Source organism: Muscardinus avellanarius (genome assembly GCF_963383645.1).
Source record: "Muscardinus avellanarius genome assembly, chromosome: 7".
NCBI classification, from domain to species: domain Eukaryota; kingdom Metazoa; phylum Chordata; class Mammalia; order Rodentia; family Gliridae; genus Muscardinus; species Muscardinus avellanarius.
The window spans coordinates 33,394,952-33,411,688 of NC_137793.1; the positions used below are offsets into that span (position 1 = coordinate 33,394,952).

Sequence of the window (16,737 nt, forward strand, 5' to 3'; positions counted from 1 at the left end):
CACACCTGGCTTCACATGCTTTTTTTTTTTTTTGTGGTACTTGGGGTGAAACCCAGGGGCCTTCTACCTCCAGGATATACTCCCAGACCAATTTTATATTTTATTTGGAAACAGGGTCTCACTAAGTTGCTGAAAACCTCACTAAGTAGCTGAGGCTGGCTTTGAACCTGTGTGATCCTCCTGTCTCAGCCTCCCAAGTGCAGGGATTACAACTGTGCACCACCAAGCCCAGCTACCACATGCTTTTATATAAAAAAAAGCAGTCAGGAAGCCTTTCTGGCTTTCATTGTTTCATTGTTTTAAGTGTATTCTACCAGCCGTACTCAATCAGTGTATTCTACCACCCGTTCTCCACTGGTCCCCCACCTGTGTGTGGTCCCTCAGCTCCCATTTCAAAAAAGATGGTGAAGGAATTCAAAACAGCTTGCAAATCAGGAGACCTGAGCTCTCTCAGCTGTTACACAAGACATTAACTTACTGTGTAACCTCGGGCAAGTCATTTTCTTTCTTTGGGCTTTCTTTCTCTTGTATAAAATGGGAGGGAGCTTACACAGCTTAAACTCGGGATAGTATCTAAATTCTGTAGATTTCTAGAACACCGTTAGATTCATTTCTAAGGCACAAATCCAAAAGGATAGGTAGTGTTGTGATGCTAATTTTCTATTGATACATAACAAATGATCAAGTATGTAAAATGACGTTTTTATCATCTTACAGTTTCAGTAGGTCGGGAGTCCAAGTATGTCTTAGTTGACCCTGCTCAGGGTCTCACAAAGCTGCAGTCAAGGAATTGGCCAGGTTACTTTCTCATCTGAAAGATCAACCAGGGAAGACTCTCCATCTAAGGCACATCCAGGTTGTTGGCCAAATTCATTTCCTTGGAGCTGTAGAATTTATGGTCCCTCACTTTTTCAAGGCCAGCAAGAGGGTTGACCTCAGGTAAATTCTGAGCCTTCTGTTAAAGGATTCCCGACTGATTAAGTCTGGACCACCTAGGATAATTTTGGGGAAGGGTACTGGAGACTGAACCTAGGGCATTGTACCTCCAACCTATATCCCCAGCCCATATTACTTTTTATTTTTTTATTTTATTATTATTATTTTTTTGGTGGTACTGGGGTTCCTGGAAGCCCTTCTACTGCTGGGCTACACTCCCAGACATTATATATATATATATATATATATATATATATATATATATATATATATATATATATATATTTAACTTGGAAACAGGGTCTCTTAAGCCAGTGAGGCTGGCTCTGAACCAGCTTGATCCTCTTGTCTCTGCCTCCCAAGCGCGGGGATTACAAGCGTGCGCCATCACGCCACCTGGCTTACTTTTTATTTTGAAGTAGGGTTTTGCCAAGTTTCCGAGGGTGTTGCTAAGTTGCTGAGACTGGCCTTGAACCTGCAGTCCCTGTCTCAGCCTACCAAGTACTGGGATTATAGGTGTGTACCAGCTGGATCATATTTTGATGGGTCTAAAGCCATCTAAAACCATACCCCTGTTTGGACGTGGTGGCACACGCTTGTAATGTCAGCATTTGGGAGGCTGAGATAGGAGGATCTAAGTTCTCACCATCCTCAGCTACTTAGTGAGGCCCTTTTCAATTCAGTGATACTCTGTTTCAAAATAAAGGAAACAAAAATAGGGCTGGGGGTGTAGATTGGAGGTAGAATGCCCCTGGTTCCATCCCCAGTACCACAAATAAAAATAAAAATTAAAACCTTACCCCAATGAGGAATGAATATCATTCAAAGATTACTTTATCTGCATCTGGGTCTTAAGACAAAAGGATGAAATACAAAGGGCAGGATTGAGTATATCATCAATTCTTTTTTTTTTTTTTTCTTTCGGAACTGGAGATTGAACCCAGGGCCATTCTACCTCCCAGCTATACCCCCAGTTCTATTTTATTTTTTATTTTAATTTTGAAACAGGGTCTCACTAAATTGCTGAGAGTCTCACTAAGTAGCTGAGGCTGGCCATGAACCTGCGATTCTCCTGTCTCAGCCTCTCAAGTACTCGGATTACAAACGTGTACCACTAAGCTCGACTTCATATCAGTGACTTTGATAGAACCTTATGTTACGGTTTGGACTGTTATAGTTCAGGAGAACTGTCCCTGGGGAGCTGTATTAGGATCCCCAAGACTATTCCCATAAAACCACAGGTTCTTGTCCTGAGCTAAGCATAAATATGCAATAGCCCGGACTCTTGCTGAAGATTTAAAGGAGTTTATTAAAAGATAGAAATACAGAAGACAGTCACAGCCCCATGTCGATCAGGAGTGCATGCGGGGCAGTGATTAGAATGAATTCACCAAAGATTTCTGGACACAGAGTATTCTTATAGCCAGTCTCCTAACCCACAAAGATCCACTCCCCTCTAGGGCCAGTCTTTTGATGTGGGGGATTCCTTCCTGCAGGTCTGCCCTGTTTCCCTAAGCCCCAAAATGTTTTAATTGATGATCACTTATGGCATCCTCTCATGATTATGGAAGTCTGGGATCTCCTGAAGGTTTATGGCATCCTTCCACTTCCTTGGGAAATCTTATCTTTTTAATGGAAAAGGCCCTGAAACTATCTCTGTTGTCTTGCTAATCTCCCTTGGTACATAGAATCCTACAGCCCCTTTCTCTGAAGCTCCTGGCTTCTTCACTACCAAAGATATATTTGAAAAACTGAAAATCTTCCCAATACTGGTACATTAATACATTTTGAAGCCTCTTCCCAATACTGGTACACCTTAGATTACATCTGCAAAACCCTTTCACCTGTGCCATATAGCTGGAATTATACTGGAGACTGGGTTCACAGGGACCATCTTACAAGTCTGTATCCTGGAATTGCTTTCTATTAAAATCCTATTTATGCTTGTATCTGACATGCTAGAACCAGTTCCCTATTTTCTGAATCAGGTAAAAAATTACCTGCTCTAAGCCAGGTGTAGTGGCGCACAGGAGGATCACAGGTTTGAGGACAGTCTCAGCAAGTAGTGAGACTCTCATGGATCTAGCAAGACGCTGTTTCAAAATAAAAATAAAATAGGAAACTGGGCATAGTGGCACAGGCTTGTAATCCCAGCATTCAGGAGTCTAAGACAAGAGGACAGCCCCAGCTACTACCTAGTGAGGCCCTTTGCAACTCAGTGAGACACTGTTTCAATATAAAAAATAAAAATAGGGCTGGGGGTGTAGTTCGGAGGTAGAATGCCCCTGGGTTCCATCCTCAGTACTGAAAAAAAAAAAAAATAGGGCTGAGGGTATAGCTTGGAAGTAGAATGCCTCTGGGTTCAATCACCAATACCAAACCAAAGCAAAAGTTACCTGTTTTATACTAAAACTATTCTGTTTTGAATTTATTTTTTAAAGCCACGTTATTCTTGCTTTTATCTTTTTTTTTTTTTGGTGGTACTGGGGTTTCTGGAAGCCCTTCTACCTCCGGGCTACATTCCCAGACCTATTTTTACATTTTTATTTGGAAACATGGTCTCCTAAGCCAGTGCGCGGCTGGCTTCGAACCTGCACGATCCTCCTGTCTCTGCCTCCCAAGCGCGGGGATTACAAGCGTGCGCCACCGTGCCCGGCTTGCTTTTATCTTAATGTAATTATTTAGTTGTTTTTCATTATCATTAAGTAAACATAGTTAATCACAGCAGAAACCACTTATGTTAACTTATATTTAGTTATCTTTGATGTTTTTCTATTTGAAATGATGTATTATAAAAAAAAACTATAGGATTTTATTTTTTATTTTTTGGTTCTGGGGAACTCAGGAGCATTCAACCTCTGAGTTACACCTCTAGACCCATTTTCCTTTTTTGATTTTGAAACAGGGTCTTGCTAAGTTGCCAAGGCTGGCCTTGAACCTGAGATCTTTCTATCTCAGCCTCCCAAGTACTGAGATTATAAGTGTGCACAACGATGCCTGGCAGGACCTCTTCTATGTCCATAGCTGATTTAAAAAATCTTTTGGTTTTATCTGCATCTGAGACAGATGTGTTGTAACCTCCTACTATAATATTGGATTTGTTTATAGGTTAAAATAATTTACTTTTCTGATATCTCTGATGTGCTTTTTGCCTAAAATTATGCTTCACCTGATAGTAGGATATGTGTATTAGCATACATAGTTTATAGTTACGTGGTGTTTTGTTTGTGATCTTTTACTTTCAACCTTTTTTTTTTTTTTTTGGTGGTACTGGGGTTCCTGGAAGCCCTTCTACCTCTGGGCTACACTCCCAGACCTATTTTCTGTATTTTTGAAACAGGGTCTCTTAAACCAACGCGGCTGGCCTCGATCCTCCTGCCTCTGCCTCCCAAGCGCAGGAATTACAAGCGTGCGCCACCACGCCCGGCAACTTTCAACCTTTCTAATCACTATGTGTCTCTTGAAAAAAAAGTGTATGTATGTACATTTTGTTTTTATTGCTATATACTGGAATAGTCTTATTGCCTATTGATCTCGTTTGAAGGTAAACTTGTTTATTCTTTCTTTATCCTTTTCAGATTTACTATAATGTGCCTAAGTATGGGTTTCATTTTATTTATCCTTCTGGGAGCTCCTAATGCTGCTTAGTATGGGAGCTGATGTCTTTCATTAACTTTGGAAAATTTCCATTTATTGTTTATCCCAATTTTGTTTCTGCCCCATTTTCAATTTTTTGCAGCATTTCAACTACATGTATGCCATATCTTGTTATGATTTCCTCTGTATCTCTTATGTAGTTTTCAGTTGTTTCCATCCTTTGTTTCAGACTGCTTCATTCTATTTTTCCTTATCTATTCTCCAGTTCGTGAATCCTCTTTTCAACAATGTCTACTATGCTGTTAAGACCATCTACTGAATTTCTGATTCCTAATATTTTATTTTTTAGTTCTAGTATTTCTGTTTGGCTCTTTAAAAAAATCTGATGTGCTCTTTCTTATAGTTTCCCCTTCTTGTCAAATGTTATAATCTTGGATTTTCTCCTCTAAATATAATAAGCAAGATGATTTAAAATATGTATTTGATAACTCCCAATATCTGGAGCCCCTGAAGGTTTATTTTTCTATTTTTTGCTGTTGTAGAGCAAACAGTCTGATGATCTTATTTTTGCCATGTTGTCTTTTCGCATTCCTGGTTATTATTTTTATGTTTTAGAAATTGTATTTGAAAAAAAAATTGAAAAACTTATCATCATGTTATACCATGTTCCATGATGTTATATCATAGGGTGTATGTTTGCTTTTGTCATTTTCTTGGAAATTCAGATAGAAATCTGAAACAGTCTGAATTCACTTTTAGAAATTGGGATGATTCAGCCAGTTGTGGTGGCGCACGCTTGTAATCCCAGCATTCGGGAAGTGGAAACCAGAGGATTGCAGTTTGAGGACAGCCTCAGCTACTTAGTGAGGCCTCCTGCAACTTAGTGAGACCCTGTTTCAAAATAAAGAATAAAAAAGTAGGGCTGGGGGTATAGCTTCGAGGTAGAATGCCCCTGGGTTCTATCCCCAGTACCACAAAACTAAAACCCAAAAAAACAACCCTCCCACAAACCCCCAAAATAAAACACTGACTTATGGGAAATTTAAATTTTTAATTTTTCTTATAACTAAAAATTTTATATATGATGATATAGGTTGAAATAATGATTCTTTTGCAAAAGAACTTAGTTGCTTAAGAAAAAAGTCCTAGAAGTAGTATTTGGTGTCTTCTAATCAGGGAGAAGGGCAACCCCATTCTTGCCTGAAGAGGATCAAATGGAAAACTTGATAGACAGGATAAACTTTCCACTTTTGGAAAAAGTAGTTCTTTTTCCTGCGTTGGAAAAGCTACACTTTTACCCTTGCGCTCAACCATGCTAGTGGATTCAAAATTCAGTAGTCACTTTGCAATTATTGGCCTTTCCATTAAATTGGCTAATTTGCTTAAACCATGAGGACAGAGACGCAGTAATTCACAAGGCTGGTGGCGTAGGGTGTGCAATCTGGTAGATTGACATGTTTGGTACCAGGGGCCTCTCTGCTGGTGAGCTCAGGGTGGTACTAAGGCAGTTTCCTAGATAAACTTACATTGAACATATGTTGAAGTTTATTATGAATTAAGGAGGTAAATAGCAGATGAAATATGCCAGTCCAGAATGACAGGGGTGTAGGCTTGACTACTGTTTTACTTCCAATGGTCGTAGATGTTATGGTTTTGAGAGAAAATTTACGGTTTGGGAAACTGTCCCCAGGGACCTTTGTTAGACCCCTGGGAATAATTCAAAAAAAAACCCCCACAAAAATGTGGGTTCTTGTCCTGAGCTAAGGATAGATGTGCAATAGCCCAGACTCTTGCTGAAGATTTAAAGTTTATTAAAAAGCTAGAAATACAGAAGATAGTTACAGCCTCATGTTACTGTAACATAAGGGGGTGCTTCGAATGAAATCACCAAAAATCCCTGGATGCCGGAGTATCCTTATAGGCAGCCCGACCAGGTCTGCAGCAGGTTCTTTGATATGTAGATATCCTGCCCTATCTCTAGCTCAGGTATCCTGTTTTGGACAACCAGACCCTCCTGCTCTGGGGCAGGGGGGGCAGCTCTGTCTCCAGCACAGACCCCCACACCTTTTGTTTCACTCCAAAATACTTTAAGTTGCTTATCTGGAATCTGGGATTTCCTCACATCCTTGAGGAAGTTTGCCTTTCTTCAGAAATGTAAAAAGGCCCTAGGCTTCTTCTATTCCTTTGCTAAATATCCATGGTGAAATCTACCGCCCCACAGCTCCTGGCTTTCTTCACTAACAAAGATATATTTTAAAATTGGAAATCTTTCCCAAAACTGGTACATGAATACATTTTAAAACCTTTTCCCAATACTGGTACAATAGAAACATCACATCCTTACCAGTGACAGAGTTAAATTTGTGACGCAAATGGTTTGGGCTAAATTCCGACATGAACCATTAATCAGAAGTAACAAGCAACGTTTCTGCAGAGCAAACCATAAACAAATTGATCTACGACTATTAAGTAGATGTACTGAGAAACAAGTTTTGAAGCGCTGATAAGGAGCCAATGCGTTGGATGCCAAATAAGATTAAACAACTCAGCTAGCGGAAGCGTAGAGTCCTGCTTTCCTAGAAGCATGAAGTTAAAGATACTGAATTTAGTTTTATACACTTATTATTTGGGGATAATTTTTTTCTCTCAGAGTGTCTGGAACCCCTACTGTAATAGGGAAATAGAGTTCCCTACTGCCTTCCTGACCATTTGCGGGGCCAGTTTAGAATCCTGAAAAGTAGCTCAGGAACGTCCCTTGTAGAACATTGTGATCTGTGGTTTTCAAATTGTGTTCTGAGGAGCCCGAGGAGGGGAAGCTGAACAGCTGTGCTAGACCACAAGTAATCAGACTGCATCAAACAGTGATACCAAAACAAAACCAAACCCGGGCAAAATAATTCTCTCAGATTTATTTTTCAGTTAAAAGAAACAGCCAATTTCATACCATGAAAATTTTATGTGATAGAGATTAGTATCACTTTGAGTTTTCAGTGAACATATAAAGGGGTTGGGCACCCTAATCTCTAGAATTTAGGATCTCTAAAGATATTAATCCAGCCCCACTAAGTAGCTAGGAACAGAAAAGCCCTTTCTCCAACCTCCCTGCACTTCTACTTGGATGGTTTTACTTTTATTTGTTCTTGTGATTGGTGTTTTGAATAGTTTTATTTGCATGAGAGCAGTATTGTTACAGTCTAGGATTCAGGTTACAGAAAATCTTTCATTTATTCATCTACTTGCTCTGTTTTTTTTTTTCCCCCCCTTAGGAGCAGTGACATGATCAGACTGTGTGTTTGAAATGATTATGCTGGAAGGGGGTAGATTGAAAGTGGGGAGGACTCCTGTGCCTCTGTGTCACCATCTGTGAGATGGGACTGGTCCTAGCTTTAAGGCTACATGATTCGTGAGTATGGATGAGCCTTGAAGCCTGTGTTCCTGTAAATGGCAAACTTTGCTTATGAAAATCAGGCAGGGAGATTATGTATTCCTGGCATTTGTAGTCCCAGTGACTGTTTGATGTTAATGGGTTTACTGGAAAGTGCTTTTGGGTTCCTCTGGCCTAACGCAGGCTTGCTGTTGATGTAATCAGGAGACCACAAAGAATAATCTCTCCCGCCCCCTCCCTCTTTAACCGTGTGACTCATGCTTCTGTGTCTTAGACCTTGCAAAAAATGACTCCATTGCCATGGCTGCTCTGTGTCAAGCTGGCCTGTGCCTCTCCCTCCTCTGCAGCTCCAGGCTGATAATTCAGTGGCTTTGGGGAGCCCTGTCAGAGGCTTCTCCTTCATCTTGGAACTTGACTGTTTCTGAGCAGTCTGGCTACAAAGGACCTAGGAGTCAATTCCCAAAACTTAGTGCCAGAAAGGGTCAGAGGGACCTTAAAGACTGTTGAGTCCAGTGGCTCCCAAACCAGGCTGCATATTCAGATCACCTGGATGATGGGGGGTAATGTGCCCTCCCAGCTCCTCTCCAGGCTCCTTCACTATGTGTGGATTTGGATATAGAGAAGGTGTTTTAGATACTGTCCTAAAGTGAGTCTAATTTACCATGACCCCTGATCTAGTCTTGTACCTTAATTTTATTTAAAAATTATATATGTTCTCCCTCTCTCTCTCTCTCTCTCTCTCTCTCTCTCTCTCTCTCTCTCTCTCTGTGTGTGTGTGTGTGTGTATGTGGTACCAGGAATTGAACTCAGAGGTCTTCTACCTCCAAGCTACACCCCAAGCCCTATTTTATTTTTTATTTGGAAACAGAGTCTCACTAAGTTGCTGAGGCTGGCTTTAAACCTCCTATTCTCTTGTCTCAGTCTCCAAGTACCAGGATTGCAGGAGTGGGCCATCACATCTGGCTTGTGTTTACTCTTTTTTTTTTTTTTTTTTGCAGGCCTGGGGATGGAACCCAGGGGAATTTGATCTCCGAGATACACCCCTGACCCTATTTTTTATTTTTATTTTGAAACAGGGTCTCACTAAGTTACGGAGGGCCTCACTAACTGAGGCTGTCCATGAACCACGATCATCCGGTTTCAGCCTCCCGAATGCTGAGATTACAAGTGTGCATCACCACACCCGGAGTGTTTATTTTTTTTAAAGCAGAGAATTATAAACAAAACAAGCATCCCATTTCCCTTCATTTGGGATAAAAAGATTAGAATTCATGCTCATGTTTAGAAAACTCAAATTATATAGAAGCCTGAAGAATGAAAAGCAAAAATCTCTTGTACCCTCAGTCCAGCTAACCATTATTAACCCTTTCTTGGGAGTAAATTCAGGAAGTATTTCTCATGGATATATCCTTACCTATTTACTTCATTCTAAAAAGTTTGAACCAAAGGGATCATCCTATACACATCCTGCACCTTGTTTATTCTTTTTTTCACTTAAAATATTTTGGAGCTTACTAGTGTCAGATTCTTTTTAGTAACCATTAAATAACTTATTTTTTTTTACCTTAAATATTTAATCCTCCTGTTTACTGGCACTTATAACTTGACAAACATCTCTTTTCATCCCCTCTATTCCCTAGGCTCCAGGACACCCCAGCTTCTCTGCTTCTGTGTGTTTAACTCAGCTTCCATAGATGAGAACATGTGGTGTTCATCTTTCTGGCCTTAACAGTGTAGTGTACTCATGTTACAAAGGACACAATTTTATTCTTTTTAAAGGCTGAACTGTATATATACCACATTTTCTTTATCCACTCATGGTTGATGGATATTTCAATTGATTCCATAAGTTGGTTATTCTCATCAGTGCTGTATTTAACATGGTGATATAGACATCTCTTCCATATACTAATTTCATATCCTTTGGTTAGATACCCAGAAGTGGTATTGCTGGGTTATAAGACGGTAGATCTAATTTTAGTTTTTTGAGGAACCTCCATACCATTTTCCATAATGGCTGTATTAGTAAGTACTTGTACTGCCGGGCGTGGTGGCCCACGCTTGTAATACCAGCATTTGGGAGGCTGAGACTGGAGGATCGCAGTTTGCAGACAGCCTCAGCTACTTAGTGAGGCCCTCCGCAACTTAGTGAAACCCTGTCTCAAAATAAAGAATAATAATAAAAAAAAATAGGGCAGGGGGTGTAGCTCGGAGGTCAGCTGCTCCTGGGTTTCATCCCCAGACCTGCAAAAGAAAAAAAGTACTTGTACTTAGAACATGTTTGATATGTAGTCAGCACTATTTATTTGTTAAATGAATGAATGAATTTGTAAAAATTGCTGCTTGGTACTCTATGGTGTTAGTCTACTTTTCTTTTCTATGACCATATAATGAAATTTCTGTGACTGCATAAGGAAATGTATTTATCTCAGAGTCCTGTTAGAAGGATAAAAGGATAAGGGGGTGTATCTGGTGATGAGTTTGTTTTGTTTTTTGTTTTTTGTTTTTTACTGAGGATTGAACCCAGGGGCATTCTACCTCCAAGCCATATCTTATACCCTGTTTTATTTTTTGTTTTGAAACAGGACCTAACTGCTGATGGTCTTGCTAAGTTGTTGAGACTGGTTGGGACAGTGGGCATTGATCCAAAGGCATTAGAAAAGAAAAGTTAGTGTTTAGGTAAGAAAAGGAAATAGGGCTAGAATTGGGAATTTTGCCTGGGACCTAAGATCACAGAATTATAGATCTTAGATTTAGATAGACTCATAGGAGATTGTTCCAGTCTCATGCCCTCTGGTCAGGGAGAGTACTATATTTTTAGTCCCTAAGCTGTGCACTGAGGTACCTTGGGAGCCACAGTGAACTCACTGAGGGAGGGAGGAGGCTTCTGCAGAATCTTTACATTTTCAACAGAATAGTGACATTTGACATCTTTCATTGTGCAGACTGCTGAATCGAGATAGTTTAGAGTTTAACATTAAAACATACCACATGTCTTTTGGTGATGTTACATCTACCAAGGTTGTGTTTTTAATGGTTGCCCTGATATGGCAAGTACTGGGCAAAAGTTAACATAGATTAGGAAAAGAGTTTGAAACAGGCTCTATCTAACTGCTGAAGGTCTCGCTAAGTTGTTGAGACTGGCCTCTAACCTGTGATCCTCCTGTCTCACCTTCCAAAGTACTGAGATTACAGGCATGTGCATTGTTCAATATTATTACTGAAACGGGGTTTCTTGAGAAGAAACCCGGCGTTTCCTTATCAAATTCTTGTCTGCGGCGAGCGAAGAACGACACCCGCAGACGGCAGGAACGGGAGCAAGAAGTTTATTGGAAACAGCAGGGAAGAGGGAAAAGTGGCAGAACACTCCTAAGGGCTATCGAGACACTGGTGCCCAGCAGCTGCCTTCAGGACAATACTTGAGGGTAGCCTAAGCCAAATGCCTTCAGTTGCAAGCTGCTTTCTCCCAAAGTCCACGCAATCTGCCAGAAAAGAAGTGCAGGTCACCCCTAGGGGCCCTGGTCGGCCTTGATGTCCAGCGGAGGCCTTCAGGTCACTACCCGAGTGTATCCCGGGCCAAGTGCCTTCAATTGCACCCTACCTTTTCTCAAAACCAATGTGACCTGCGAAGAGAGAAAAGCTCCCCAACAGGGAGGGGTTCCCAGAGTGGGTAACCATCCTGGTGACTGGTCTAGGGGTTTATATATCTCTGTATGTCCTCTGTTACTTGGAGTCTGGGAGGCAGTTCTTAAAATTGCATAGGGTATTTGCATGTCCTTTGAGGGGTCTCCTTCTTTTAGTAGAGGTGTCAGGCTTGCTCCAGGGATGTCTCCTGGGTTTGTTGATTAGTAAACAGATGGTTTTGTGAAGCTTTGGTCATTCTTATCTCTGAACCTTGCAAGAGCTGGTCTCTTTTTAGGAGCCTTGGAAGTTAATTAGTATTTGTTGCCCCTCAGGAAATTAAGCTTTTCTACCGAGGCCTCTTCCCTACCTGCCTACTTCTTTTTCTACCTCCTCATTACAAAGTTTAAAAGTTGCCAACTGGACTTCCGGGAAGATGGCGACAGAGAAAAGCGGGGCTTAAGAGCCTCGCTAACAACCAATCTCCATTACCACAAAATCAGCGCCTTTCATAGCCAGAAAACACCATCACCAGAGAAACAAAAAAATCACCAGGCTCCAGAGAGAAAGCGGTCTGAGAACAGAGCTCAGAGCCACAGAGGAGATACACCGGCCTCACGCCCAAGGACGAGGCAGCAGCGCCATACTGCTGGCGGCAGCGGCGAATTCACCGGACGGCTACAGCAAGCCGAGGTGAGCCGCTGTGGAACAGCCAGGCGGGATTTTTCAGCGCAGGGAACATCTAAAGCTCCCAGTGGCTGAGCTCAGCACTCGCTGCAAGAACTCAGAGTGGAATTCAAAACCAAGAAGAAATAAGCCAGCCTAACGGCCGAGGGTGTAGCAGCGGCGCCATATTGCCACCGGCGGCAGCAGCACCGAATTCAACGAGTCCAGTACAGCTACATCTGTGAATTCAAGAACAGTGAGTCAAATTGTGAGCCACAAAGGAGAAATCCCAGTACTGTACTTCCTGGGACTTGACCCAGTGGGGGAGGGGTTGTGGCAGAAATATCACACCATAGGAGAACGTGCAACCTGGCACCCCCCACAGTCTAAAGCAGCCTCTATCGACTCCCTGGGTCGGAGACTCTGTGATACAACCCAGTAAAGGAGTAGTGGGGTCTGAGATACTACAGACTCGAGATCCAGAGCACCTTAAGTGAAGTCATAGTGACCCAAGGGAAGAACCCAGAGAAGGCACAAACTTCCGAAATCATGGGAAAGAGGAATAACACTGGAGCAATGAATGCCCACAACCCCACAACATCAGAACCCGATAAAACAGAAAATCAGAGATTTCTAGAAGACCAAATCAGGAAAATAACTGTAGAAATAATAGAGGTGCTTCGAAAAGAACTCAGAGAGAGCCAAAAAGAGATAAAGGATGCAATTAATGAAGTAAAGGCCTCAATTCAAAGCACAAACAACCGATTAGACCACATGGAGAACAGAATCTCGCTCTTAGAAGATGATCATTCCAAAAATGAACGCATAGTTTCTAATCTCGAAAAAAATATCCAACAGCAGGAATCTGATATTGAAGAAATACGGGCCCATTTTAAGAGAGCTAACCTAAGAATAATTGGAATAGAGGAGGGAAAAGAAAGTGATACCAAAGGGATCAACAATCTCTTCAAGGAAGTAATAGCAGAAAATTTTCCAAACATAGAGCAAGAGGTTGATACACAGGTCCAGGAAACTTATAGAACTCCCTTTAGACAGGATCGGAGAAGAGGATCCCCACACCACATAATTGTCAAAATGACCAATGTGGAAGCCAAGCAGAGAATCTTAAAGGCAACAAAAACAAAGGACCAAGTGACATTCAGAAGCAAACCAATTAGAATCACTCCAGACTTCCCAAACCAAGTCATGAGAGCCAGAAGGGCTTGGAGTAACATATTCCAAACTCTGAAAGAAAACAACTTCCAGCCAAAAATTTCCTACCCAGCAAAACTTTCTATCAAATTAGATGGAAAAATAAGAAGCTTCCATGACAAACATGAACTGAAGGAATTTATGTCTTCAAAACCAGCGCTAGAGAAAATACTCAAAGAGATTAACTACAAAGAAGAAATAGGTAACACACACCAGAACCAGAGAAACAAGATTTTCCATCCAACAAACAACTAAGATTGGTTATCTGTGGAGATTCATTATTTATGTTAGTCTTTTACCTATCTCTAAATGGTATTGTTGCCTTTATTGTTTTTAATTTTTAGGATTTCTAGTTGGAATATTAATATACCTTCAGATATAGCACTTGGAAATATTTTATCCAATTCTATTAGTAACTTTAAACTCTGTTTACATTGTCTTTGGATATACAATATTTTTTTTATTTTTTAGGGAGTTTGTATACACTTCTGTTGCCTGTGCCATTGAAATCATAACCAAGAAATCACTGCCAATTTCAATGTTGTGAGGTTTTATGACCCAGATTTTCTCCTAAAAGTTTATAGTCTTAAGATTTATATTTAGGTCTTTTATCTATTTTGAGTTAATACTTGTATATGGGATTAGGTAAGGGTCCAATTTTATTATTTTCCATGTAATTATTATTTTTCAACAATATATAGTTGAAAGATTATTATTTCCACCACCAAATGTTTGTGGAAACCTTGTCAAAAATAACTTGATAATATAGGGAAGAATTTAGCTCTAGGCTTGTATTTAACTCCAATGGTTTATATATCTGCCTTTAGAACAGTACTACACTGTTTCAAATATTGTAGCTTTATATGGTTTGAAATCAGAAAATATATATATTCTAGCTTTGTTCTTTTTCAAGATCGTTTTGGGTATCTAGAATCCATATTCCATATTAGGATAGATTTTTTTCTGAAAAATAAATATATAAATATATGATAGTTTCACCTAAAAAAATAGAAAAAAAATTATCTGGTAAGAAAGAAAACAAAAAGAAATATTGAACTGTTATCTTTAGGTCATCAAAAGCTTGGTATCAGACAAATGAAACTGTTATGTGAGATTATCATTTTTAATTTTGGATAATTTGCTATAATACTAGATGTCAACCGCTAAGCCAAGCATGGGAAGGAGGGATGGGGAGGGAATGGGGTGGGGATCGGGTGGGGGCTGACTGGGCGATGTGTGCATGTATGTCTACAAAAGTTTGTATCCCATTATGATGTATGAATACAGTGCACCAATAAAATAAATTAAAAAAAATAAAAAAAATAAAAGTTGCCAACAGGTGCACATATTTTAATAGTAAGTGATTGGTTAAGAATGAAGTGATATTTTTTTCTTTTAATTTGTGTGTATTTTTCAAACAGCTGCCAAATTATTAGACCATAAATACTTATTGCATTATTTCAATCTGACTACTCAGTACACAGAAATGCTAGATTTTTCTTTGGGCCTGGGGTGCTATGAAAAATGACTAAAACACCATGGTCACCCTGACTGGAGATAGCTGGGAATAACTGATTTACATCCTTATTCATTCACACTCTTGGCTGCAAGGGAGAGACAACAGACAGACGCCTGCCTAAGCAGAAGTGGGGGATTATTGGCCCATGCGCCTGTGATGTGTTGGGTTGTGGGTGGCATCACACTTGGCTGGGTTCAGGGGCTCACATGACTGTCAGGACTCCACCTGTATTTCCATCTCTAGGACAGGGTGTTCACATGTGAGCAAGAAAGCTCCACACTCGCAGCCTGTCAATTTAGCAATCCCAGCAGAAAGAATGTCCTTTTACAAGAAAGGGCTTGTGCATAACAGTATAGGGGAGGCCTTTGGTTCGCCAGCCTGGGCCACTTTCTTATTGCTGAATGTGGCTATGGAGATTTGGAGTAGGCAAGCCCAGGTCACTCGTCTGTCCCTGTGTTCAGGTGAGTGCCCGATTAACCCACAGAGAATAGTTAGGTTCTCCTCAGAAAAGAGGGAGTTCTGTTAGTAGGAGAATGTGAATGAGGATACAGGACCCCAAATAATGAATTTCCTACTTTACAGATGGGGAAAATAAACTCATAATATGGTATTTTAACAAGTAAATATGGAAATTCAGGAGTTCTGCCCACCTGGGTTTGCCTCTTTGTTCAAATCTGCAGCATCTACATCTTTTAAGGCTTTGACTCCTCATCTGTAAATGGGCATCAGTGAAAATAAAGGCCATGGGTGTATTCATTTCAAGTCACCCCTCCATGCCAGTCTGGTATGGAGCTGTATTTCTATTTTCTTTATTTCTATCTTTCTAATAAACTCTTTAAATCTTTAAAAAAAAAAAGAAAAGAAAAGAAAGGCCATGAAACAAAATGTCCGGTTACTATAGTTTCTCCTTTGTAGGGTTGGTGGCTGGTATGAGGACCAAATGAATTATTAGACAGAAAATATCTTGCATAGGAATAGTGATAGGAAGTGTTTAGTAAACGAGGCTTTTATAGTTACTGATCAAGGAGCCTTAAAAGACCGCATGCTGGTAAGTGACCCCAGCCCAAACACGGCCAGCAGGGAGAGGGCTCCGTGCTCAGTTTCCTTTCCTGTTTTTTGCAGGGTGAGGCGTCATGGATCCCATCAGCCGAGCTCCGGTGGATGCTGTGCTTCCCAAGCACATCCTGGATATCTGGGCCATCGTCCTCATCATCCTGGCCACCATCGTCATCATGACCTCTTTGTTGCTGTGCCCAGCCACGGCCGTCATTATCTATCGCATGCGGACTCACCCAGTCCTCAGTGGGGCTGTTTGAGAACCACCAGGTGGGGGATGGGGACGCGAGGCCCTTCCCCCAGACTCTTCTCACAAAAACAGCAGGAAGGACTTTGGAGATTGGATCCGCATTCCAGTTTGGATTCTGTCGCTGCCTGTCTGTGTGAATTTGGTCTAGAGATCTAACTATGGGTCCCAGGTTCATAGTCTTTCAACTTGGAGTCATGGTCCCTGCCCATCCTATCTCACAGGGCTGAGAACCAATATGGGGGTGAAAGCTGTGGATAGCGAAGCCACCACAGATGTACAGATGTTACGCTGGGTGCTGAGAAGATTTGAAGAACCAAAGAACCTAAAAGCTGGTGATGGCCTTAGAGGAAGTGAGGGAGACGCCGGGGATGGAGCCGCCCTTGCCAGTGCCTCTTGAGCCAAACTAAGCAAAGGGCACCCTGGGTTCATTCCAAGGAGCCAGAGTTTCTGCCCCTGTGTTATTCAAAGGAGGGCTCTGCCATGATTCTGCAGTGC

General features: G+C 41.1%; 1 protein-coding gene across 1 annotated transcript; it reads left to right on the forward strand.

The window, feature by feature from the left end:
- Window positions 1–16,069: 16,069 nt before the first annotated feature.
- On the forward strand, window positions 16,070–16,252 carry SMIM3 (small integral membrane protein 3; the record flags this gene model as incomplete). The annotated part of the gene is made up of 1 exon (XM_080698289.1): window positions 16,070–16,252. The coding sequence occupies one exon, from the start codon at window positions 16,070–16,072 to the stop codon at window positions 16,250–16,252; it is 183 nt and encodes a 60-aa protein (XP_080554415.1).
- Between the last annotated feature and the right edge of the window lie 485 nt (window positions 16,253–16,737).